The 26746-nt window shown below is 30.5% G+C and overlaps 1 protein-coding gene across 1 annotated transcript; it reads right to left on the bottom strand.

Moving 5' to 3' along the window:
• Positions 1–6632: 6632 nt before the first annotated feature.
• LOC112594804 (midnolin-B) lies at positions 6633–26316 on the bottom strand. The gene is made up of 7 exons (XM_025339807.1): positions 25260–26316; positions 23147–23234; positions 17041–17097; positions 15230–15907; positions 7735–7822; positions 7249–7494; positions 6633–7171 (listed from the first exon to the last, which is right to left on the bottom strand). The coding sequence occupies exons 1-7, from the start codon at positions 25844–25846 to the stop codon at positions 6954–6956; spliced, it is 1962 nt and encodes a 653-aa protein (XP_025195592.1). The 5' UTR covers positions 25847–26316; the 3' UTR covers positions 6633–6953.
• Positions 26317–26746: the final 430 nt, after the last annotated feature.

Below are 26746 nucleotides of genomic sequence, written 5' to 3'. Positions count from 1 at the left end.
ATTTACCTATAAGGTATAAGCATTAAAAACTTAATACAAGATTTTTCAAAATTTGTTCTCATAAGAAGTTTAAAATATTTAAAATACTAGTGGTGTCACTAATATCCGGATTCAAATACTATTCGAATAATCCGGATATTTTAAACTTATTGCTTACTCATTAAAAAGACGTGATCTGTATTCTATGTTATGAAATTTAATATTATTAACTACTACCTACTGGCTATATACTGCATCAATCGTCAACAATTTTTAAAACCTTTCTTTATAATCATAAGATATGTGAAAATTTGAATTATTTGAATTATTCGGATTATTCGGATTATTCGGATTATTCAGTTAATTTTCGGATTAGGATTTTTGACATCACTAAAAAATACATAGACATGATTTTGTTTTAGTGGCAATTTATTTAAATGTTTAATAACGATTTATCCTCAAACGATTTTTGTTTTGTTTTTTTAAGTTATTATTCAAACCGTTTTACACTTTTACATGGTATAGGCATATACCTAACTATACTGACGCAGCATTGACTTATAAATTATTAAATAAAAAATATTATAATTTGATATAAATATCAATTCTAGAGGTCTCCGATTAGAATCTTTTTTGTATAAAATGATCTATCAATGAATTCAAATATTACATTTACTTTACGATATACTTAATACCTAATGGCTATAAGTAGGTACACTCGAAATCTATCAAACAGCTAATAAACCATTTCCAGGTTTTTAATCCTGTTAATTTATACATATTTTTGTACTTAAATAAATAGTAAATTTAAACATTGTTTTCAATCTGAAAATAATAGTAATGTTAGTATTATTGAAACTATTTTAACGAATTAATTTATAATAATTGTTTCACAAATTTTACTTGGAATTAATAGACAGAATAACAAATTATTATATATTGTAACAACATTATTGTACTGTATTATTAAATAAACTTACAAAGTATATCTCAAGGATTCTAAGTTATAGAGAGAAGCAATAGACAATAACCCTATAGCACATAAGCATCAACGCTTATATTTATAAAATCAGTATTGACTTCAATATAGAGATAAAGGTTTTTAATTATAAAAAATAATTTGCGCACAATAAATTATAAACATTAAACACTTAAAGCAAAACGTTAACAGTTGAACAACAATATTAAACAAACCTGTATATATTCATTCAGTCGTACATATAATGTAATTTTCAACAGACATTTAATTGAACCATTACATAAATGAACAGTTGGCGCAAAATACCTTTATAATTTAGACCAATTCTTTATAAACATACGTATGAATAATACAATGTCAATGAACTTAAACAAAAAGGTAAAACACGTTAAAAATAGTTCATATAGAATAATTTAACTACAAAAAATTATATTTAACAATCAAGGCTGTTAAATAGAAAACACCTGTTATGAGTAGAGAATGTTTTCAACATTCCATTACGATTTCTTTTTCTCAAATCGCATCCAAGGTTTTAATTTTTTCCATAGAAAATTTTTAATTCATAGTTCATATAAACAATATTATTTTAATGCGGCTAAATGCGTGAAATTCAGTGGCATAGTATATGGATAGGCTATAAACTCGAGATCTCGAGATGTAACGAGTGACGACACTATTATACGCGTCTTTCAGAGAATATTGCTATCAAAGGGGCGACGAACGATTGGCATGACTCAGTATCGTATTCCGAGGGGAACGACCCTTTTGTATCGAACATTACTTACACGCGGTGGCAATGTGGCTGACTTTATGAAGAGGGTTAAAAATATAGCTCGAATCGACGTACAAAGTTGGTACTGATATATATATCATACATCATAATATGCTTCACAAATAGCTCCGTTTTGCCAACACTGCCATTTTTGAATCTTAATATCAAACCTTCAACCTTGACAATATTATGTATTTATATCGTCTTTACTTATATTATGAATTATATTGTATAACTTTGTACAAGAAAAAATATATTTATTTATCTTTTTAAACGCGAGAAAGTTTATTTTAGTGTACGCGTGCTAGAGAAACGTTTCTCCAACACACGATCGTGAATTTTAGTGTAGGTATATTGTATTATTTTTCTATAATATTGTTCTAGAAGTAATGTAAATTATATTGTTATTTATGGAATTACATATTTGGTTGCCAAGTTTTGCAATACCTATGTACCTTTGTAAATTTATATGTAACCGACTTAAGTCACAAAATGTGAGCAATACATTTTATATGAATTAAATTTTAAATTACTAATATATTGTCAAGTATAGATACATGGTTGTCTTCAAAAATGTAATTATTCAGTTTTGTTGAATATGTTCAAGTATTCATGAAATGACACAAAATTCCAATAACATTGGAAAATTATAAACGATGGATTTAAGAATAAGAAAGAAGAGGCATTTTCAAGGGTGGGACAATAAAAAAAACTTAAAACTTTTAAAAAATGTCTTAGTTTTTATAGTTAATTTTTTTCAACCCAGCTATTTTTAATTAGATTAATCTTAATTTAATTTTACACGAATTATTAATATGCATCTATGTACATATTAAATATTAATTACTAATAAGTAATAACATGTTAGACGGTTAAAGTTTAATAAATGTATATATTATATTTTGGAACTTTTAAATAACTAACGCACAACATATTACATAGTACATATTTTTACGTTTTGAATAAGACAATTTTTTCTGTTGTATTTAATATTGAAATAAAATGATTTGTTATCAAAGTAACAAGATTATTTGGCGTTTCGTGTAGGCTTATTTGGTAGGTATTTTAATTTTAAATCAACTTATGAGCGGTTTATGCTGTTGTATTTTGTTTGAAAATTAACAATACTTCAGAGTGATACAGATGTATTCTATAAGCACGAAAATTCGTGTTTTAAACTTCTAATATTTATTGGATAGAGAGGGAGAGGAAACAGAAAAATAGCATAAAGTTCACTCTAGATCATTAAAAATGAAAGTTCAGTCATAAATATTCATCATATATTATATAATCATGTTTGTACATCGTAGTTATAAAAATGCTATTGGTACTTACTCGGTTTAATAGTATGTGTACTGTGCAGTAGCTGTGTGCATTGTACGATTGCCATAGAAAAATAATTCTTCGGAATAATTTCGTGTTTCATTGTATACCAATACGGTTTTCGGATTTGTCATAAACGCGCAGTTATTACTGTCTACTGATTATTTTGCTTCAATTTCGGTACGTTGGTAGTTATAATGATGTAGATACCCAGGTACTTCGTATCCAAGGTTTAACGATACCTAACCTCGTGGCTCGTACCTATTATCATTGATTTTTCGTGTGTTTTTTTTTAAGTTTTAAACATTTGAACGGATAGCTTGAATAAAAAATGGCTTTTAATATCATCATATAGATGAACGAAAATAATTATAGACCAGTTTAATGTCTTGTAATTGTAAAATGGCGAACAAATCATGTAATAGGTATACAATATTATTACAATGAAAATGTTCTGATTTTATAGGAGCATTTTTACAATTTTTATTATTATTATATTATACCGGGCTCTTTAATGTTTGGAAATTTGAATCTTGCAACTCTATAGTAAAGTTAGTTACGGGCTACAGCTAAAGTGTAACCATATTTCATATTTCCACACGTGTTATTGATAGCATACAATGTATATCATATAGGTGTATTATTTTAGTCATAGCTACGTACAGTTGTCTGTCACTTAGTATACACTGCCACATTGGTGTTGCCTATCTTGCGTCGAAAAGCAATATTTAAATATGATAATATTGTCGTTTATTCAAAATATATTTGATATTAGGTTCGGTATGTTGAATCGATGTATCGATTAAATTGGACATTTTTACAGTTTTTCTATAAAAGCCATTGCTATTGACCTAGTATACTTTTCCTATATAATATACTATATTAATATTATTATCTACTATAAGTATCATTGACGTTTTCATGGAAATATTCAACTTAAATAAAAACAATTTCAAATTAATTAATTAAATGTTTCAAAAAAACTGTTTATTTTTTGATTATTGACAGTGATGTTAATTTAGTTTAAGTTGGTTAAAAATTAATAATACATTTAAGAGATAAAATAACTGTTGGCAGGCACGGATGCACAGGCAGGCTTAATTAAGTTGGTGAATTGGTGATAAATGATAACCTTTTTTATTTAAGTCTATTAATGCACAACAAATTTTCTAAATATTAGGTAATATTTAAATAGGTTATTATCAACATAAAAATATTTGTTGATTATATTATAAATTAAAACTAATTCAAAACAAATTGTTATTTTATATTACAGTAACAAAAAAATACAGAATTAAAATAAAAAATCAACAAGAAATATTTACTCTCTGTTGAGTAGAACTTTAGGACCATTATCTATTAATTTTGAATTCCTTACAATAACACCACAGTAATTTTCTTATACGCTTTTAACTAAATGATAAATTCATCAGTACTCAATAGTCATGTAGTATGACTACCATGTTACCTACCAAAAAACTGTATGTATGCATTTTATTTAATTTTGTTGCAAGAAAGTACTCATATTTAAGTCTTTATTTCTCAAGATAAATAATATAAAACAGTTGTGCAAAATTAAAGCTAAATTATTAAATAACAATCAAAAGGAAGGTAGCAGTCTATAAATAACATAAATTAGACTTAATAAGTTTTCTACGATGATGTAAAAATAACATACGATATATAACAATATCAAAGTATTTGACTACTATGATCATCATTTATCAGAAATTTATTAAATATGTTTTAGTTTGATAATTTTTAATTAATAAAATATGGTAAAGATTTTTAGTACGAATACCAATTCATCAATAGTCTTCTCTAGAGATAATTCAATATCTCTATAAATATTCAGAAACTTAAGTCATATTTATCGGTATTTTCCTATTATTGATCTAAAATATGATTTCATATCAAAAAATGAACACTTTTTGTGATACAATTAATCACTGTTATAACAAATAATATTAAGCAACTCTTTATAGTAGTTTTAGGTTTATTCAAAAAGAATTTCCAAAATTATTTCTACAGGATTGTTACTCTATACCTCACATTGAATTTCTTTAATTATTAAGCCAATAATAATAAAATTATTACAATACAATTGTCAATTTGGCCAATTCAACAATTTTTCAAAATTTATTTCATTGTATAATAATTTGACAAATACATAAGAATTTTATGAAACAAATGAATTTTTTCAGCAGTGTCTGAGAACCAGAAACTCCCCCTGAATCTGTGCTTAACTGTGGAAACTATTTCTATAAATACACATATAAAAATAAAAATAAATGCTTTACTAATTAATACGACAAAATAATATCCTTTGTATCAGATAAAATTTCTTTAGTTACTGCAAACATAAACTTGAGCCTAATTATTAAATTGGAAAAAAATAATCTTTTAACGTTAAGATACAGTTGTAGCTACTTGTTACTTTAATTTAAGCTTCAATACACTAATATATTACATAATATATTGTCAATACTCTTACACTTTGTAGAATTATCATCAATTAATATTATTAATATATTAATAATATTATTTAATCAATGGTATTAATCTAAAAATAATAAATATTTTGTATTATTCAATCAATTTAAATAAATATATTTATTATAGATTCATTTGTACAACTAATTTTCTTTCATAATTTGAAATTTTATTTCAAAAAATGTTATTAAACATACACAAAACTGCAATTAGGTTGTTTATTTTTAAATTAAGTGTTTTTATGTAAATATTGAGGATTATTAATAAATAAGTTAAAAATAATAAAATATAAATCGATATTCTTAAGGTTTATAATATCATGAAAACATTTCTAAGTGGCTGTATAAAGTATTAACGTTATAAGTATGAAAAAATAAAAATAAAAATTGCGTAATATAGTAATCTAAAATCAATAACAAAGAAATGCCCAATAAATAACACAATTACATACTCTATGAACATTTATTTAATCGTATCAAAATATGATACACATTACACAGTAAAATTAAAACTTTAGGAAAAGCAGGTAAAATATTTAATTATCATATAAAAAACAGTCAGTTTAACTTTTTTTCTTTTTTTTCAATTATACAAATTAACAGAAAAAAAAAACATTTTGTTTTTATTAGTATTATGTTTCATGAATTTATTATATAGAAGTGAATAAAAAAAAAACCCCTATTGGTCAAACAAAACTTAAATATTACTTTCCTCATACATAATTACCCTAATAAATATTCAATCTTTAAGCATTATTTTATTTTTTTTTAAATTTTTTTTTAATCAATTTCATTAACCATATGATTACTAATAACCAGACACGCGTGATTTATAATAATATATACACATATATAATATGTCATTAAAACTTGACGAGACAAAATTCAGTATCTATTTAAAATTCTAAAAACATCTACAAATTTTTACATTTACGAAATTTGAGGTAATAAATCGCAATTTGTTTTCTTATCATCTGATATTTAAACTCCCTAGAAAAAAAAATCACTTAAAACAAATTAGGTAATTATAAATATAAACATTATACTATACAGTTTCTTTACAAATATATTATTTTAAAGTTATGGACGATTGGTTTTGAATTTGTCTATTATTGACTGTTCATAATTTTTATTTGTTGTATCAATTAGAAAAAAATTATTTGGTACAGATTAAATTATGATTCTACTTTATAAGAAGATTCTATGTTTATAATTAATCAATATTAATATTGCACCCTAAGTATAACTGACCATATTTGTTGATAAATCTATTTTTATAAATGTATATGTATTTATATATATATCATACATTATATAAATATATAATATATATATTTAAAAAAAAATTCAAACAATGGTGGGGATTATTAATTATATCACAAATTATTTATGTCCTCAGGAGCTGTTTTCAAACAACAACTTGTTCAGGAGGTAATGTTGGATCTGCAGAGGGATCTGATGGAGCAACACTCTGTGTTTCTGACTTTGCGGACCACTGTGTTCCTGCTTTAGTTTTATCATAAGGCACGTTGCGACCAGCCCTACGTCTTTCACGTTTCTCTTCCATAATCAAACGTAACCGTTCCATTTTTCCGCGGGTAGCTGCATTTTCTTTGGTCTCACTCTCTATAGAACAAATTGGATTTAATAAATTATATATTCATGTTTTATGCTATGAATGAGACATTGAATTAACTTCTTACCAGTGTTTTCAGAATTAGTAGATGTTTGAGCGGACATACTGTTTGCGGCAGAAAATGGTGTAGCTGCTTGGGCAGCTGCAGCAGCAGGAGAAAGTGTAGTGGCTGTGCAAACAGCAGGTGTGCCTGATCTAGCAGCAGCTCTGTATTGTGGTGTAGCACACAGTAAATCATTAAGTATGTGTATGATGGTACTAATGTCACGTTTTGGACGGCCGAAACGATCTTGCAAGGCTGGATTTAAGGTGCCTATAATAATAAATAAACAGTGAATATGTAATATAAAATGTACCAAAAAAATACAATTTTTTTTTTTTTTAATATTGTAGGTAGTTCAAAAATTGTTGGTGCAACCCATGAAGTTAATAGCAGACATATAAGTAGTTTTATGTTTTCAGCCAAGAAGCCTTAGGCTAACTTAACTGTAGGAAACCATGGAAGATATGCATAAAGCCTTAGAAAGTATTTAAAAATGAACATAAAATTTACCAGAAAACGTTCCAGAGTAAACGCCTTTGCCGTGATGTTGCATGCTTTCGATTATTGCACCTGGCCTTCGCTTAAACCCAATGTGCATCTGAAAATAATAAAAAAAATGCATTAAATAAAAAAATCAATTTTTTTAAATAGTTTAAAAAAAATTTATTATTCACCAGACATTTTTTAAACAATTTTCAACAAACTAAATAGAAATTCAATATGAATATAGAATCGGCAATTCAGAAATATGCACATTATAAATTATAATTTAATGTAAATGTAAATAAAGAAAAGAATTGTGACTTTTAACTATTTTGAGTTTTATTTGGTTTTTGACTTTTGAGTGTAGGTACGTACAGTTTTAACATAGACAAATATTAATCAAAATTAATTAACAAATTAATAGGGAATCAAATCATATAACATGAATATGAAGTTTCGAATGGAGTTTGTACGTCAGTTGTCGTTCAACAAAAAATAACAATAAATAAATAAACATTATTAACATAAACGATCATTAATGTTTTATAGTGTACAGTTAAAGACACCTCCACATAAATAATATCGGTAAATAGAGGCTACAAACCCTAAGAAAATTTTGGAACAAGTGACCACAGAATAGATCCAGAATATCCAAAAAACATTGTTTTCTATCGCCCAAAAACGTCGAAACACTATCACTAACACGCGAGACAATATGACAGCTGTGGTAAAACAATCAAATTGAAGAAAAGAATTCCAACACAAATGTAATATTACTATTAGTAGCACGACGGACTTAAATTTTTTCAGAGGCTAGTATAATATTTTACTCATTCATCCGCAAAACCAGCAAAACCCGAAAAAGGCATTTACTGTCATATTTTTAACTACTCGTCAAAGTAAACATTAAAATATTTTTAAATACTAAATTGGTCACTTCGTACCTACTCGCCTATCAACCCACAAACCCTTTAAAAAACGCAGAGGTAGCCGAAATCGATTGCCCCTTTTGCCCCCTCTTTGTATAAGTTATGATATTATTATAATAATATACGCACGCCGCGCGATACCAGTTGTGATGTTATATTAACATTTTATATTCTAATCGAAGAGATGGCAGTGGGCGATTAGTGGTGTGTAGGTGTGTGTATGCAGCGGGGAGGATTAGGTAAAAAGCAACGACCTGCCTCAAAATTGGCAGCCGTCCAACGACGCATGGTGGCTACGTAGGTCCATCAATGCACAACGCGCGGGGTGGCGGTGTCGCTCAGAGGACATCGTAGTCGGCTGCTGCGGCAGCGTCCGGGTCCCTTAAAGGACGTGGAAGAGGAGGGGGGTTACTGTCGGTCCACGCCTCACAGGAAAACAGGGGGACAACCGCGAGGGAGTGAGAGAGCGTGATCAATATACAGTCGAGGGGGGCTGCGCCGAAAGCGGTGAGCTTCGCCGGGCAGGACGACCGAATCGATTGGTGCGGTGGCGACGACGCCCGGCGCGCAGCCGAAAAAAAAAAAAGAAAAAAGAAACCTCTCCTTCGCCGGTTACCACACGGGACGCGGTGCAACCACCCTTGGCAACGAGTTTTTCGTCTCCGGGTAAACAACGTACCACATCCCACCGACTATGCATGAGAGCGATGGAATACATATAATATTATTATTACTATTAACACACAGATGTGTGTGCCTACAACGATTAATACACCGTGGATGTGTGGGTGTCGACCAGCGGGCCTCCACTGATTCAACGGCGGGCTCCCACATTTCGTATAAATGATGTGTGTGTGTGTGTGTGTGTGTGTGTGTGTGTGTGTGTGTTGTGACGAGTATTATATTACGAGGGACACGTAGGCGTACATAATAATGATAATAATAATAAAAATATGAGCAGCAAGTACTCACTGAGGTAGGTAGGTAGGTAAATAGGTAGGTAGGTAGGTAGGTAGGTAGGTAGGTAGAGAAGAGATTCAGTCAAGAACAGTTTGTACCTATTTGTCGTTGTGTACATTTTTATATATAATATTAATTAATAATATTCGAACACAACGACGGGATTCAATACCAACGCGGTGTAGTGGCGACTGGCGACGAAGAAGTCAGAAAAAATAAATCGTATTTATTTTTTATCGTGACTGCCAACGGGACACTGATGAATATAAACCGACGCTGCTCAGAGGAGGGGACCCTGAACACACACTCCAGTGCACACCATCACAACACATGAAATTAAAATGTCACCGTATCAACAGTAATAAAATAAAATATGATATGCGTGCAGACCAGAAATCTAAAGATGAATATATAAATATTAAAAATATATGTACGTTACATTATAATATTATTATTATAAATCGGTTTCTCTTGAAGAGTGAATAATTATTATATTATGGTTTATGGAGAAAAAGTAAGAGAAGTAAGCTATAGCTTGGAAAATACATGCGAGACGTGACGGTCTGTAAAAAATTATTTCTCGTCGCACACGGAATACGGATTCACTATATCTATTGAGAGATGTTCAACGTGTTGTTGGTTATATACTAAGACCAGATGGTTTCCTGGAGAGATTAACCTTATTTAATTATTATTTTCAAAACTTGTTTTAACTACAAATTCAGCAATATATGTATTTTAAAAATAAATTTTAGCAAATACTAAAATACACTTGCTAATATAGCAGTAATATTAAATTGTAAAAAAAAACAAGGATTTATAAGCTGATTACGAGATGTATAATAATTATCAAAGTGAAAGTGATACCAACTGCAAATGAATGACTACAATGAGTATATGTATACACAATAAACTGTCAAATTTATTGCTGATAATCATATTTTTATTAATTTTTAAAAAAAATTCCATAATCCATTTAAGTTTAAAATTTACAAATATCAACTTGAATTATGATAAATATCAAAAAATTTCTGAATGTTGAATACATTTTGTTTATAGAGCCATATAGGAAAAATGTATTATTAAAAATATAACAATATTAATAATACATTAGATGAAGCGAGAGTAGGTAGTCATTAAATTAACAGTTAGTTCGAGAGTTAGTTTGAGATGAAGCCCTTCTAAGGCATTCCATTTTTTAAGTGATTTATTATTTTCAGTTATCGTGTAATTATTAAAGCACAGATAATTTCTGATGAGTTGTATTATTTACATAGACTCTTGGATATAATATGGCATATACAAATATATTTCATTTAACTGGTGTATTTTATTATATATGTGGCCGTGATATAAATTAATTATAAAAAGATTGTTAATTAACAAATTTAATAAAAGTTCCTTTTCTTTAAAACATGTATTCTATAAATTCAAATAGTAAATGAGAGTTGTCTTCACATTATATTGAACAAATAATATTGGATAATGAATATCGATACATGGGTAATCGACATTATGTTATTTACACAACTCAATTGATAAAATAAGAATTTAATCAATATGTATTTGTGGTTATAAAAAAATAATACATAGTAAAAAGATAAGAAAAATATTTAAAGGAAATCAATGCCGAATTAAAAATATTTCAAAACCAACTACCAAAGAACTAAATTCATTACATGCTTTAGACATTTAAGGAAAATATACACATCAAAAAGATATGAAAGATAGTTTCTAATAAGTTAAAGATAATTATCAGAAAAATAAAATATCATCAAATTAACGATATAGTTATAGGTATTCACACAATTAGTTTTTTAGAAGGAACAGTAAAAGCACAAATTAATTTTAATTAATAAAATAAATGTAGTATATATTTGAAATACTCGGGATAAGATAAAGTAGAATAGATTGTTAAAAATCTTTGGAACTTATTTTACACCAATTTTTAAAAATCAGCAAGTAGTATAGATAAAATCATTACAATGTTATGTTAAAATAAATTCATAACAAAAAAAAGCTGTAATAATAATAATAGCGTTAGTTAATATTTGAACAATAAAAATACAATAAAATATTTGTTGACTTATTAAATTAAAAAATAATATGATAGTAACAAGGTATAACACTGAACGATCATCATTAATTCCTACACTTTAAGTTATTGCTTAAAAATATTGGGTAATTTAAAATAAAATATTAGGTGTCAATTGTTTATTCATGCCATGCTGTAGACCGACTCATTTACAAATTAATTAAATTTTATACAAAAATAAATCACAAAAAAATGAAGTAGTTACGAAGTTTTTTGTTTTTAATTACCAACGATCCAATTTTAATACATTTTATAGTTTTGAATTATAGTATCTAGTATTCTATAGTGCATAATTAATTTCACGAGACAAAGAACACGTCATATTGCGTATTTTTTTAATCATACTTAATGAATTACATGAAAACAAATATATTCATTAATACAACATACAAACATACACATATAAACACACTATTAATTGATTACATTTTAGTATTTTTAATAGAGCAATTTTAGTGTGAATGTAATTCTAAAATCATTTAAACTTGGAACTATGGCGAATAAAAAATAAAGAAATAATAATAGGTATGAGTTCAAAATCTAACGTAGTTCATTATACCTACTTTAATATAAAATATAAATAAGTATTTTTCAAATACAAAACGTATTATATTTGTATTTTGAACCTTCATAGTTATAATTAATAAAATAATGAAGTAACTACTCGTATACATCGGGAAACATTAAATCTGAATTATTTTTATTTTGTTAATGTTTATTAATTTTATACTAACGGGTAACTATGAATTGTGATGGTTATCATTAACTAACATCATGGTTTATAATTTTGTATTAAATATTAGTAGATATTCTAATAGTTATAACTTCTCGTTATACAATTTAATATATGTTAAAAACTAAATAAAAAATACTTTTCGATGATAATCAAAGTATAATAAAAAAGATTTAACGTAAACAAATACAGTATTATTTGTGTATATTATAGAATTAAATACAAAACAGCTATTCATGACATATTATTTACTTGTCTCACATAAGAATATATGATTCACAAAGAGCAAAGAACACTTAATAGTTAGATGTAGAGTATGTGTAGGAGTTGGTCGCACGCGGGGGATGACAAAAGAAATATAAAAAATATTGGGTGGGCGACGCCCACAGAACCATTGTCCATTAACAACCCCTTTACTACACGTACCGCGATGAATAAAACATTTAATGCTTAGATCTATTTTTGTTTGTTACTTTAAACTCTATCCTACAATAATGAATACTAAATATAATATGTTTTGTTTTTATAGAAGTATATTACGAATTATCTAAAATTAAAAAAAGTATTTGACTATTTTAAAATATAATAAAATCAGTTATACCTAGCTAAGTAGAATAAATAAAACATAATACATTTTAAATATACATTTTTTTGTATTTACGATTAATTTAATAATAATTATTTTTTAATTGCAAGTGTTTTTAGAATATATTTATACACTTATATCGATATTTATTGACCCAGCATTAAAATAGTGAAATGTTTGAAAATTTTTTTCTTAAATGGTAAAGGCACGAATTGGATATACCTAAATAATAATAAATAGAAAAGACAGAATGTCGACGTTTTCGTTATGTGTTCATGAATAGGAGATTCAGTAAATAGTAGAGGGAGTAAGGGGAAAGTAGTACTCGGCCCAGTATATCTATTGATTGCCACCGGCGGTTCGGTCCGCTCTATTTGCCGTAGAGTTTATTTTTTACGAGTCTCCGAGGCGGAATCGACACAGTTACTAGACACCGTTGTCCGGCGAACTGGAACACCGAGTACCGTAAAACACGGATCTCGTTTACGGTTACATTTAACGAATCGTCTGCTGGAGGCACACGGGGTTTAATCGTTGTAGTGGGGAAAGCAGATTTTGAGCAGAAAAATATATTCCATATTTATAAGTCGTTTTACATATGTTGTAACGAATGAACACACAATCCAAAAAACAACAATTTAATACACTAGCCATTAATATATAAAAACAATACATGTAAAGCATGATATATTTAAAGTAGAATTAAAAATATATAAAATACACGAATTTCCGTTAATTCAATGGCCAATATAAAATCCTTTAGTCAGAAATTATAAAAATTCAACCAACTTCTTTAATATTTTTGCAGTTTTATTTAAATTTTTTCATAGATTTTACTACATAAATAATTTAAATAAAGTCACAATGATACAAGAACATTTTACGAATATAAAAGACAAGTAAAACATATCGTACACCGCGTGTCGGTAGAACATAAAAATGTTTTAGAAACTATATTCAAAATTATAAATATAGGATAATTTCAAATTATCCAGCAGATCCATCAATACATTATTCATATATAAAATAAATAATACATACACACACACCTAAGCGTCTCATTGTTTTCGGCATTTCTAGAGGGCTAGCACATTTGGAAACAGAAGGAGAGAAAGAGAAAGAGTGAGAGAGAGTCGATCAATGGAAAACAAGGTACGCGTGTGTGTGAGTGTGTATAGCAACGCCAAGTACACAACACAAAAGGTCGCACGGGCCCGGGGCCTTTGTGATAAGCGACCTCCCGCGTGATCAATATGACGTCGATTTCACTGTGGCGGCCTAACCACGCCCTACAGGGATACCCGGATTCTGCTGGGCTGCCGCCGCGGCATTTTTGTACACGCATCGATGTACAGTACTCATACAAAATATAAAATAAATGAATAAATACACACAGACACACACAAATAAACCCATCGAAAAACGTGATGGGCAGGGAAAACAACAATACGTGTTCATAAAAAAAAAAAACTGAAGACACACATCACACACTGCTGCAGCACGTATGTATAAAATACCATTTCATTTAATTTCTTTATCTCGCTTACATTCTTTCTCTCTCTATCTTTTTTGTCTCTAATGTTTATTAATTCGGTCGTGCAAGAAACTCGGTCGTATTTCACCTGGAATTGAGGTCATCGGATGTGTACATTATAATATTATACGCCGCGTACGCACAACCAACGCCACTCACAAAGACGACGACTACGACTATGAACGGTTGCGGCGGCGGTGTAGGTTAGTGTGTGAACGAGTGACAGCGCGCGTATAAAAACGGCAACGTCGACAAGTCGGCGACACGACTCACCTCTTCCACTCGGCTCGTACAGTGTGTGCGGATGCTGCGGGCCCGCGGCCACACATTGATCATAATAACCCTCGGGACGCGAGAGACGAAATTAGTATACCCCCGGGCACCACGCGTTGCCGGATTGCGACGTTGCCGCCCACGCAACAATCGATACTACGCGACTACGACACGAGACACACGTCTGGACACGAGAAAAAATTTAATCAATCATCCAGAGAATATCGACTATATGGCTAAAACACATATAAGCACTCACTCAGCGCTAATTTTAGACGCGTAACACACGACGTACAAATTTTCTATCACGACGAACCGACGAAAAAAATCCCATTCGTGTAGTTTGGATATTTTAGTTTTTTCGTGATGCCGTTTTCATTAAAAACGTTAAAATAAGAAATTTTCCACTCACCTCTTTTGAACCGCTTTTCGTGGTAAGAACTTCCGAAGACAGTTGTTTCAGGGTCTGAGTAAGGTTCCGCGAAGCTTCGGCTAGTGCTCGGGTGTCGAGTTGCGGTTTGTCTCCTGTGGCTGTAGCCGTGGCCGTGTTGGTGGACGCAGTCGTAGACGTGCTCGCGTCGCACGAACAAGGCGCCGCCACCGGGGCGGGTGCAACCGGGGCGGGTGTAGGTACAGCGGCAGCAGCGGCTGCGGCTGCGGCGGCTGCAGCTGTGGCGGCTGCTGCTGCTGCTGCGGCGGCCGCGGCCGCGGCGACAATTGGTGACGAGGCTGGAGGCGACACGTCCTCGGTCGTATCCATTGAGTTGTCGTCGCTGTCGTCGGATACGTTACGGACGCGGGTGATCGGGTAAGCGTCCACGCCGGGGATCAGTCTAGGGGTGCCGATGATGTTGCCGGCAGAACACGCGGTGGCCGCCGTCGCGGTGGCCTGGGGTGGTTCGGAAGCCACGGTCGACGCGTTTAGTGTGGCCGCTGCTCCGGTGCTGGCCACAGTCGAAGCGGCGGTCTGCAATCGTTTCGACGAACCAGAAGAAGACACGGTCGATAATTGCAGTTGAATGAGCATCATGTGATCGCCCAGTCTCATCGTGAGGTTTAATGGTGCTTTGCCCGATAGGAAATCGTTGACCTAAGAACAGTAAAATGAACGCAGCCATTTAATAAAGGCAATAACATGTTTACGGCGGCAACATTATTTCATTTAAATTTAAATGCATATTAAAACAGCATTTTGCTTCACGACGTTATGAATATATATATATGGTTTATACAAAATAGGTACTAATGAAATATAAAATAAAAACAGTAAAACTATTAAGTTGAACATATGAAAAAAAAATAGGTATATGCTTTTGAGTATAATATTCAGACTATAAACTTTCAACATAAAATTTAAAACAAATTAGGAAGTATTATGAAATGCAAATACATAATGTATCATGGTTATATATCAAATATATTTACTTTGTTATACAATAAACAACTCACGCAGGTGTAACGAGTGACATATTTTTATAAAATAAGCGAAGTATGACAATTTTATGATAATATTAATATTAATATTTATTTAATTTTCTACACATTGCGTAATAATGTTATAGGCGCAAATTTTTTCTTTTGACGACCAAATTTAAAATTAGTAGATTGGGTACTTATATCATTAAAAAAAACTTCATGGTGTTTCTGAAAATCATATATTGCTCATACTCTAAAACTTTGAATATAGATATCAATTTTTCGATATTTTTGGAAATTTGGTTAGAAATATACTTACAAATTTACAAACAAAACCTAAATATGAATGTAAATATTCCAAAACATGAAACAACTTTGGAGTTTTCTTTTTAAATTTATAAATATAATTTATTAATACATAAAAAATTAATGAATTTCAAAATTTGAAACATTACTTATTCTCTATTGTTAATCATCAATAATTAATTTTTTAAAACTTGTAACACAAACATATATGTATAAGCATAAAAAGTACATAAGATACCTGGAAAATAGTTTATTAGTTATCAGTTAATATTCTATTTATCACAGTCATCATGCATTTAATATATTTCTATTATGTTTAACGGCATTGAAGTAATCACTTACAATAAAATAAATGATTTAACAGTCAGTGCTTCTTTTAAAATATTTTTAAACATTTCAAATGTAACGGTGTATAACACCGTTGTTATACAGTTAACAGCAAAATATTATGAATCTTTAATCATGTTTAGTCAAAAGAAATCTATTAAATGGAGAAATTACCTGAGAGTCGTTCAAACTTTCCAACGCCTGCATCACACTTTGTTCTGGTCTCTGAACCTACAAATAAAAATTAGGCTACAATAAATACAATACAGTATTATACTCTATAAATATAGACATTTTTCAATATTCAATAAGAATACATGATAAGTGTACACATAAATTGTATGTATAGGTTCTGTTACATGCCGCGATAAATATTAATAAAATGTTATCGCCAGGGTGTGGTCCTGGATTCACAAGGTCCCTCTGATAAGGTCAACGCCCGGTTTGGAAGACGGCCCGCCCAATTTTGTAAATATACTGTTTATATTTTATCTTATGATAAAGGATTTCGAGTTGAGTCTTAATGCAATTTATGATTTTTTTTTTACCTAAAAAATTTTTTATTGAACATAAACCCAATAGCATTTATTTGAGACACACTGAGTTACATGGTAAAAATATATTATATCAGTGTTTTTTTTTCCCATACTCGTAAACCACACGATTCGCTTTGCCGACTGTATAACTAGAACAGAATAACGCAACAACGCTGATCCACTTTTACACAAAACATATAGCTACAACAAGTTTTTAGCACAGACTTATTTTTTTTTAATAATTGTAACTGTAAAAACACATATGTTCAATACATATAATATTAAACAGTTTAACAACAAAGTTTTAAATAAATAATATTCTAAGTTAATATTTTCATACTTATTTAAAATTATAATCTTAAAAGTTATTATTACATTATTATCGTAAACATCTTCGTTATTTATTAAGTAATAACTAATAAGTAACTCATTTACAGTTTATAAAATAAGAACACAAAATACAAAAATATATTAAACATAAATATGATAAAATATTAGAAGTACATTTTAAAATTTTATACATTGAAAATAATGGACAACTTAAAGAAATTATTAATTGTTATTTAAATTTAAAATATTGAAACGGCAATGAAGTGTTAAAAGGTCTATGAGAAGTTCTTTTATTATTGTTCATTTCAATAGTCACAAAAGACAACTAAAAAAATTATGAATTTTTATTTATATCAACCTCTAATAATAAATTATTATGTAATAAACACATCTAAAAAAAATAAAATTATATTTAATTTTAATTCCAAAAGAATAAAAAATGTACCTAATAAACATATCACAGACCTCATTCACAATAGTGTATAGTTATTAAGACGTATTCATCGATTTATATTACAATATTTAACCTAATATTTTGTATTTACTTTAAATAATAATGCTGCATGAACCAGAATGTTTTTCATTTTTAATTAAGCTAAAACAGGAATAAACAATGACTTACGCTAGACAAACATCACATAAAAAATATTACTAGAAAATATTTATTAAAATAGGTAACTCTTAAACTAAGGAACGCGTGTTTTGATATTTATAAAATATTTTGTTTCTGAAATAGTAATCCACCGTATTGCATATAATTATGTTTAGTTTAGTTTACTATTTTTTTAATCTGTTTTAATGAAATAATAAATTTCCTATAATTCATATATTTTAATGATTATAAATTATAATGTTCACACTTTATAATATCAAAAACATTGTAAACAATTTATTTCAAAATTAATTTACTATATATAATTTAACTTGTAAGTATTATATTTGGTCTGTACTTTTGTCCTTGTAGGAATTATTCAAAAAATAAATACTTTTTCAATTCTAGATAACTGATTAATCCCTACAAGGACAAAAGTACAAACAAAATGTAATACTTACAAGTTAAATTAGGTATAAATAATACATAAATTATAATATAAACTATTTACAATATTTTTAATAATATGAAGTATGAACATTATAATTTATAATTATGAAAAATTAGATGAATAAAAAGCTATTTATTATTTTATTAAAAAAAGATATTTCTTGCAAAATATTTTTATTATTCATATGTATTATTTTATAGATAATTTTTTGTTTTTTAAATATTATTAAATTTATACAATAATATCAAATTGTTTATATTAAGTACATTACATACATAACAGTCAGTAGGTACTATGGAATAAAAAACGTATAGATTTACATTTTGTAGTAGGTAGACCCGTACCGTCATACCCGCATGTATTGTTTGTGTTTTATAAACATACAACATTACAAATTTACATACAGTAAAGCTAATTATTGTTAGCTTGAATATTATTAGAGTGAATATAAATATTATCAAGCATTTAAGAATATTATCTATGTTTCTTAAGTCTATTATTATTAATATTTTATTTTTTTAATACATTTTGAATAATTTTAAACTGGAATATTTTACATTTTCGTAAATCATAACTTATAATAAAATAATATATTTTATTAAAAATAGACGTATAAACACAAACTAAGTTCTCGCCTTTAAGGTTGATAATAAATTAATTCATTCCAATATTAAAACATACAACGATTAATTGAACATACATTTGTTATGAAGTATATTAAAAGAAAATATCACGAACAGGTGTGACGTCCTTTTAATTAGTATTAAATAAATTTATTACACTTAATATATAACTTAATTAGTAATACGAAGAAATTAAATAATGGAAATAAATTTTAACAAGTAAATATTTTTGTTCCATACAGTTAATAACAATTTAAGTATCAAGTGTTTAATAAATTTTAATATAAATTTATAGCTAAAAAATGTAGTCTATACCTACGTTAAATTATATAAAAATCTTTTGGAATTTAAAAACACACAGGTATTACAAATACTAACATAGATCGTAGAAGTTTATTGCTAGCTCTAGTGTTTATTTTAATAACGTACTATGTTGTGTAGATAAAAATTCTAAAGGTGGAGCCTATAGACTTTAAAGTAAACTTTATCATAAGTTAAATATACATTCAATGTACACATATCAAATAAAATTTAACTGACGGCGAATAAAATAATAGATATTAAATCGTTATAATGAGTACTTGAATACACACTTGTCTTGTATTATATATAAATGTATAACAAATAGATTGTATTCATAATTTAACTTTTTTTAACATTGACTTGAACATAAACACCGAAGATTATTGGTAAATGATATTTAATATAACTTATAAATTAATAGAAACCATTACTAAAACCGTGTATTTTTATTTAAGAGAAATGTATTATATTTATAATAAAGTTGGTTTAATAAGCAAATTGTATTTATAATTATTGAGAAATAGAATTTTTACCATCATATTTTTGAAAATTAAATAAAAAAAATTTGTATACCTACATATAAAAAATATACATGGATAAGACAACTTAATCAAAAGGATTGTACCCAATCTCCATTGACTTCAAATATTATTTTTATTGTTTTAAATAAATTTCCTACGACTTGAACACATCACATATATTATTGTACGCTTTTAAAAATTCAGATATAGGTACTAGAAACATGTCATAGTAGTAGCTAATACGAAATTTCATTTTTAATTTGGGGCAAACAACAAGAATTCATTAAATGTTTTAAAAGAACGGAATAAACCGACGATATAACCCACCTCCTGCCACGATGACGATCGGGTCATAACGGGTGTTGACCGTTGGCGTTCGGTGGCGTTTTGGTCCGAGCGAGGAGAGAGAAATAAAGAATATTATTATTCGAATCACTACGGTCTACGACAACAAGCCGCCGACACAAGGTGTATACCGTTGCCCGGATCCCGTTACCCGGACAACGGGACAGTCGGCAATGTGTAGTCATAACGGGACACAGTTACAGCCCCGTTACAGGGTATCCCGAAAAAAATTAGTAGTACAAAATAAAAATAAAAATGACAATGATGAAAAAAACTTAATAGTTCATGGTTATTTACAGCACCCCCCTCCAAGGCTATCAAAAATCGTGTTTAACATACATAATATACCAACTATGCATTGACCATTTCAGAAATTTGTTCGATACTTTGAACTCTGTACTTTCGAACAATCACGAACGATACGTCAACATAGTTTAATAATATAAATCGTAAATAAATGCAATATTACGATCAAGGAACAAAAAAACTATAACTATGTTGCGTTTATACATTTTTCAAGTAAACTTTAACACAAATAATTACTTTCAAATTTTAGTTATTAAATACGAATTATTCGAAGCGACTGCGTAGTGCGGTTGTCGAGTTTATAATTTAATATTTATCGAAGTGATTATCTTTTATGAAAATTTCGCAATTAAATGGCATACTATAGTAGTAAAATATACTTTTATAATAATGACTTGGAAAAATAAAAACCTCCATAGAAAAATAATAAAATAAACTATCCAAAATATACATTTAACATTACTGTATAAATATAGAATCGGAACTTTGAGAAAACAATTTATATTCAAACATAAATACTATGAATATTGCATTCAGTTATTGTACAGTAAAAACATAAAAACATTATAAATTTATTACTTACATTCTACAATAGTAAATATGACTATTATCGATTTAAAATTATTATTCTTGAACCCACACGATTTAATATAATTTAGATAGTATAGCAAGTTAAGTATAAGTAATTACTAATTAATATTATTGTTTTTACTTATGAACGACGAATTAAATTCAATTACAGTAATATTCAGTTACACATGCAAATTAAAATAATATACCTACCGAATTTCAGTGAGTAAATACTTTAAAAATATCAAGTTTACAAAAAAGTATTACTGATAATTACTATATAAATAATTAACATAATGATATTTATATTATTGTTTTGTTATTATTATTAACAGTATAATATTATAATTTACATTCTATGTATGTTGTTTGTGGTTTATACAAGACATAAAAAAACATTCACCAGCAAAATAATTGCGTATTACACTACGTAACATTAAACTAAAAATTACAAAGAACACAATTTAGATTGTCTCTGAAATATTACTATCTCGTACAGTTCATGCAAGCTGTTGGTTTAAATTAGTATGATAAGGATTTTTATGAATTAAGATTAATTTTATGACTTTTATTTTAACTTAAATGTTTACTATTATAATGTACGTATAGGTGTTTATATTGTATACTGCAATATTTAATTACACTTTGATATTAAAAAAAAAAAACCGAACAAATAACAAAAGCAGTATAAAATTAATTATTCTGTCGAGATATTGTAACAAGGGAATGTAAACAAACTTACAAACATAAACAGTGAAAATACCGAGATAGTTCCATAAAGTTTTAAGATTCAATCCATAAATGTTCTAAATAACTTATACATTAAAAGGTAATGTAAAATGTATATTATTTCAAAAATATATGAAGGTACATTTGAATTGATTTCACAAACTTAATACCACAAATTACAATATATAAGGTAGATGTACTTAATGTAATTAAGTTGATGAAAAAGTAAGATTTCGAAATTTCCGTACGTAATTTGTGTCAATATAACACTTAAGAATATGACTTTTGAATATTTAGCATTTTAACGTTAATAGTAGTTTATGCATGTATATAAATTATAAATTTAAAGTAACAATAATACCGTGGCGACCGTAGTGTATATAATACAAACGTATCACGGTGCCCATAACAACGAAATACCTAAGTCAAAACTTAAATAATACAATCATAATGTTATTGTATGAATGTTCAACGTGAAACATTTTTTTCAGAGCCATAAATAAATTGGTTATAACTTATAACATATAAATAATCCAATATTATATTTTTAGAAATAATTACATTGAACATTTCTTTTTACAATATGATCGGTGTATAATTTATATTGATAGATCGTCGATATTATTGCACTATTTGTAGGCAGGTCTAACCTCTAGTGTTGTTGGGCGTATTTAAATTTAGGGAAACCAAACTAATGTGGAAGGAGCAATGGAGAACAAGGCCTACTTGATTTCCCTCTCCTTAAACATTCTAAAATCTCAAGCTGTGATGAGATGTCCTTGCACGTACACATTGGTCGTTCTATGTGTATATAATAATACAAAATAATATGTAATATATCGTGATTATCAAGATGTGTGGCAATAAGGATACACAATACATGAGTATTATTTTATGTTTTAAACTGGTTTATCTTCGAGGGGTAAAGGGTGGGAGGACCGGGATAAAAGAGACGAAAAAGAAGATTTACTCACCAGAAGACCGGTTTCCACGCTGGGCAATAGGGTGAGGCGGCTTCCTTGCATCAACTGGTTGTCGTCCAACGAGCCATCTCTAAGTTGCCTACAATACAGAAAAAAAACCATAAATCAATAAACGCCTGGTCAATAACTGTATAGTACGATTAGAAATATCTAGGTTTAAATATTATTATCAACCATTGCTATCGAACATTCGATTAATATTATAATATTTATGTCCCGTGAAAACTCGAAAAAAAATCACTAATCATTTTCATACCAAGAAAATAATAACAACAGTAATAAATATCGATAGTGAGAAACAATGAGATTTTCAAGGTTTAAACACAATAATAATTATTATTATTATTACAGACGCGTTACATAAATGCGTCGAATTACGTATAGGTATTAAATTATTATTAATTATAGTTTGCATCCACCATGCGTTGTCGTAACATGTGGATAAACAACGAAGCTGTAATATGAGGTGTTATTTTTTTACTATTATTTTATTTGTTTCACGTGTGCGCACGACGTTCGATAACAAACGTAAGGAAAAAACACTAGAGGATGAATTGCGGAGGGGAAAACAATAGAAACGGACGAATGCAAGCGTTTTGCGAACCCCTAGTTTTTCATGACGAGAGAAAGCTGATTTTGACAAGTTGCTTTCTGGAGAATTCTTTCAAAAATATAACGCAAACATATCATACATAATGTCCGAGACGCAGGGTATGGAGTTTATACGTTTAACGAGCAGCGATGACGTGTTTCTTAGGGACGTATAATGGAGAGAAAAGGGCGACCAAGCAGCTGTTCTACACTTGTCCAACTACAAGGGACCCGTCTCGCAGCGTCGGGTTATTCACCCCCGAATCCGTAATGGCGGTGGCCTCGGATAGGGGAGCGGCGACGTTGTCAGCTGTTGGGATTTCGATCCCACGCTCAAGCTAAGAAAGACTGCTGCCGCCACCAATAATTGCGTAACAACAGTTCAAAAAAAGAATATTACACCCATAACCTTTTATCGTCTGTGGGTTACCTGTGGGGGTTCTAAAGATGGAAAGAATAAACGACGTAATCGTTTCGGAACGCATCCGTAACAAAGAACGACCAATCAAATCGGGACAGATATTATTTTACATACCTACCTAAAATTAACAATATTTTATTATATTTGTAATCTTGTTTTCAAAAAAACTATTTAGGAAAGAGTAACATAGGCGGCTGCTAATTTAATGGTGTAGTTCGGGGGCGTCGTTTGATAACGAATGTTTTGATTGCGAATCGCCCTAAATTACACACACACATATACAATCGTAATAAATGCGACATCCGGGAAACGAGCGTACCCGCGCTATCACCGGTCGATAGCATCGGCAGAGGACGCGCAAGCACCGGAACGAGCTCTCCCGGTTGGACACCTATGGCGAAAGCGACCAGAAACGGAATTATTGAAATTTGTCGACAATAGACGACAAGGCGTGCAAATCCTGTTGGCATGGATTTGCTGTGTCGCTTTTTTTGAAAGTTTCATTCTAAAGTCGGACGAAGGAAACAACGAAAAAAAGTAGTGTTTACAAAAAGTGATCACAAAGTCGTTTAGCTATGGAGCGGTGGAAAACAACGTAAATGTTGTCCTAAAGCGTTTCCAAACTGTTTAAGAACGACGCAATGGATGACTACAGCGGTGACAGAAAAACGACGAAACGGCAACGTCGACACTATTATATTATTATTATACCCGACCGACGTCTCTCTCAACCCCCCCTCTTATTCACCGAAACGGATTCGGGGAACCAACAACAATTTTTATCTCGAACGAGCAGCTGTTCCGAGGGTACGCGTCAAAACGGGTCGGCACGCACAATAAAACAGGGTCGTGACCCCTCCCCCCCAAAATGACAATGAGTCTCTCATGCTGGCTTCGTTATCGGACGGAAGTGCCGGTTTGCTCTACCTGGAGCTGGATACTTCGCATTTAGGAGCGCCGAGAAGGCGCTCGATCTCACCTATAAATGCGACGTTGACCGTTGGGAAGTGTGATGACGGACAACTAAACCATGGAAACGGGGGCAGCCGCGTCGAAAACGGAGAAAAATATAAAAAAACAATTTTGTCTCACCTCTCGCGGTACAACAGACATATCCGCTCTTTGGGCACTCTAAGACGTTTGGAGATCACTTTCTTTAGACTTTCCACCGAGTCGGTTTTGAGCACGGACAGATCGAACTGGCCGCCGGTGGTCGGGGAGACGGTGATCGTGATCTCGGACTCCTCCGCGGCCGCATGTTCGGACATGACGGCGCGGACAGCAGCGGCGAAGATCTTTCCTTCGGGGTCCGGATCGTTCGGATCGTAGTCACGGGCGCCGACCACAGCGTCGGCCGAGTCATCGCTGCTGCTAGCGGCCGCCTGATGATGGTCGTCGGTTTGCGTAGTCACTCCCGTCCTGTTCTGCTGTTCTCGCTCGGCCTGTATCGCCAGATATTCCCGGTGCCGCTGTTCCTGGGCGGCGGACGCTAAGAAAGCGGCCGTTTTCGCCGCTCGTTTAGCTGCCGCAAGGGCGGCCGTTCTTCTCGCCGTCTTGGCCGCTGCCGCCGCAGCTGCGGCCGTCGCGTCGTTGTTGTTGTCCACCGCGGCGCTGCTGCAACCGCACCCGGATTTTGACTCACTGGCGTCGTTGTTGCTACTGCTACTGCTACCTTCCATTGTGTCTCGTCAGGTTTTGATATCACAATAATATCAAATACAAATACTTAATTATATAGTATATACTATATGGATAGGGTCGAGAGGTTTGGATGTCTTATTGAGAATATATTTACTATAAATATATTACAATAAACGATTTTTATTTTACGGACGAGAAATACGAGAAGGTGGTAGATCACGATGCCGAGCACGCGAAATCCGGTGACGTCGAAAATCACAGACGCGAATCGGACGCCATGGCGGAGGAGTGACACAGCATGGACGGCGGCGGCGAACACAAAGAACGCGGACAACACTCAACGAGAGGAGCGGAGTAAAATAATAATAAAATAAAAAAAAAAAACAACAAAACAAAATAATAATAAAATTATACGTCCGCAAATGTACGCTAAACGACGGCGGCAACGAGACTAGACGACTACACGACCGTACAACGCCGTCGAATCGCGTAAAGGGAAATAGTGGAAAAGAAAGGAAGACGCGATGGCCGCAAAATGGTGGCATGTCTGTCGCACAAACGAGCGTCGAATTTCTCGCCAAGAATGTCAACTATTACTCGATTCTGGCTACACTGTACATCCCTTATTCACCAATAGATTACTCTATAGTCAGTGCTGGCAGTTGTCCATAAAATGATAAGAGTCTGAAAATGATAATTTGAATATATATATAACATATAACAACCTACTAGTTTTCTGTAGCTGTGATAAGGGTTGTGATAAAAAACAAAAAAAAAACAATCACAAAGTAAATTATTCTATGAAGGTAATAAACTTCGCAACGTAGATAAAGTATTGACAACTGACAAGTACTAAAAGCTAGCCATTTAAACAATCATATTATAATATTTGGTCTTTGCCCATCGTATAATCATATCACAAAAGGTGATAAAATTGT

Source organism: Melanaphis sacchari, unplaced genomic scaffold, assembly GCF_002803265.2.
Source record: "Melanaphis sacchari strain LSU unplaced genomic scaffold, SCAv2.0 Contig23_pilon_pilon, whole genome shotgun sequence".
NCBI lineage: Eukaryota > Metazoa > Arthropoda > Insecta > Hemiptera > Aphididae > Melanaphis > Melanaphis sacchari.
The sequence above is the reverse complement of the archived record's forward strand: the minus strand, read 5'-3'. Positions and strand labels throughout refer to the sequence as shown.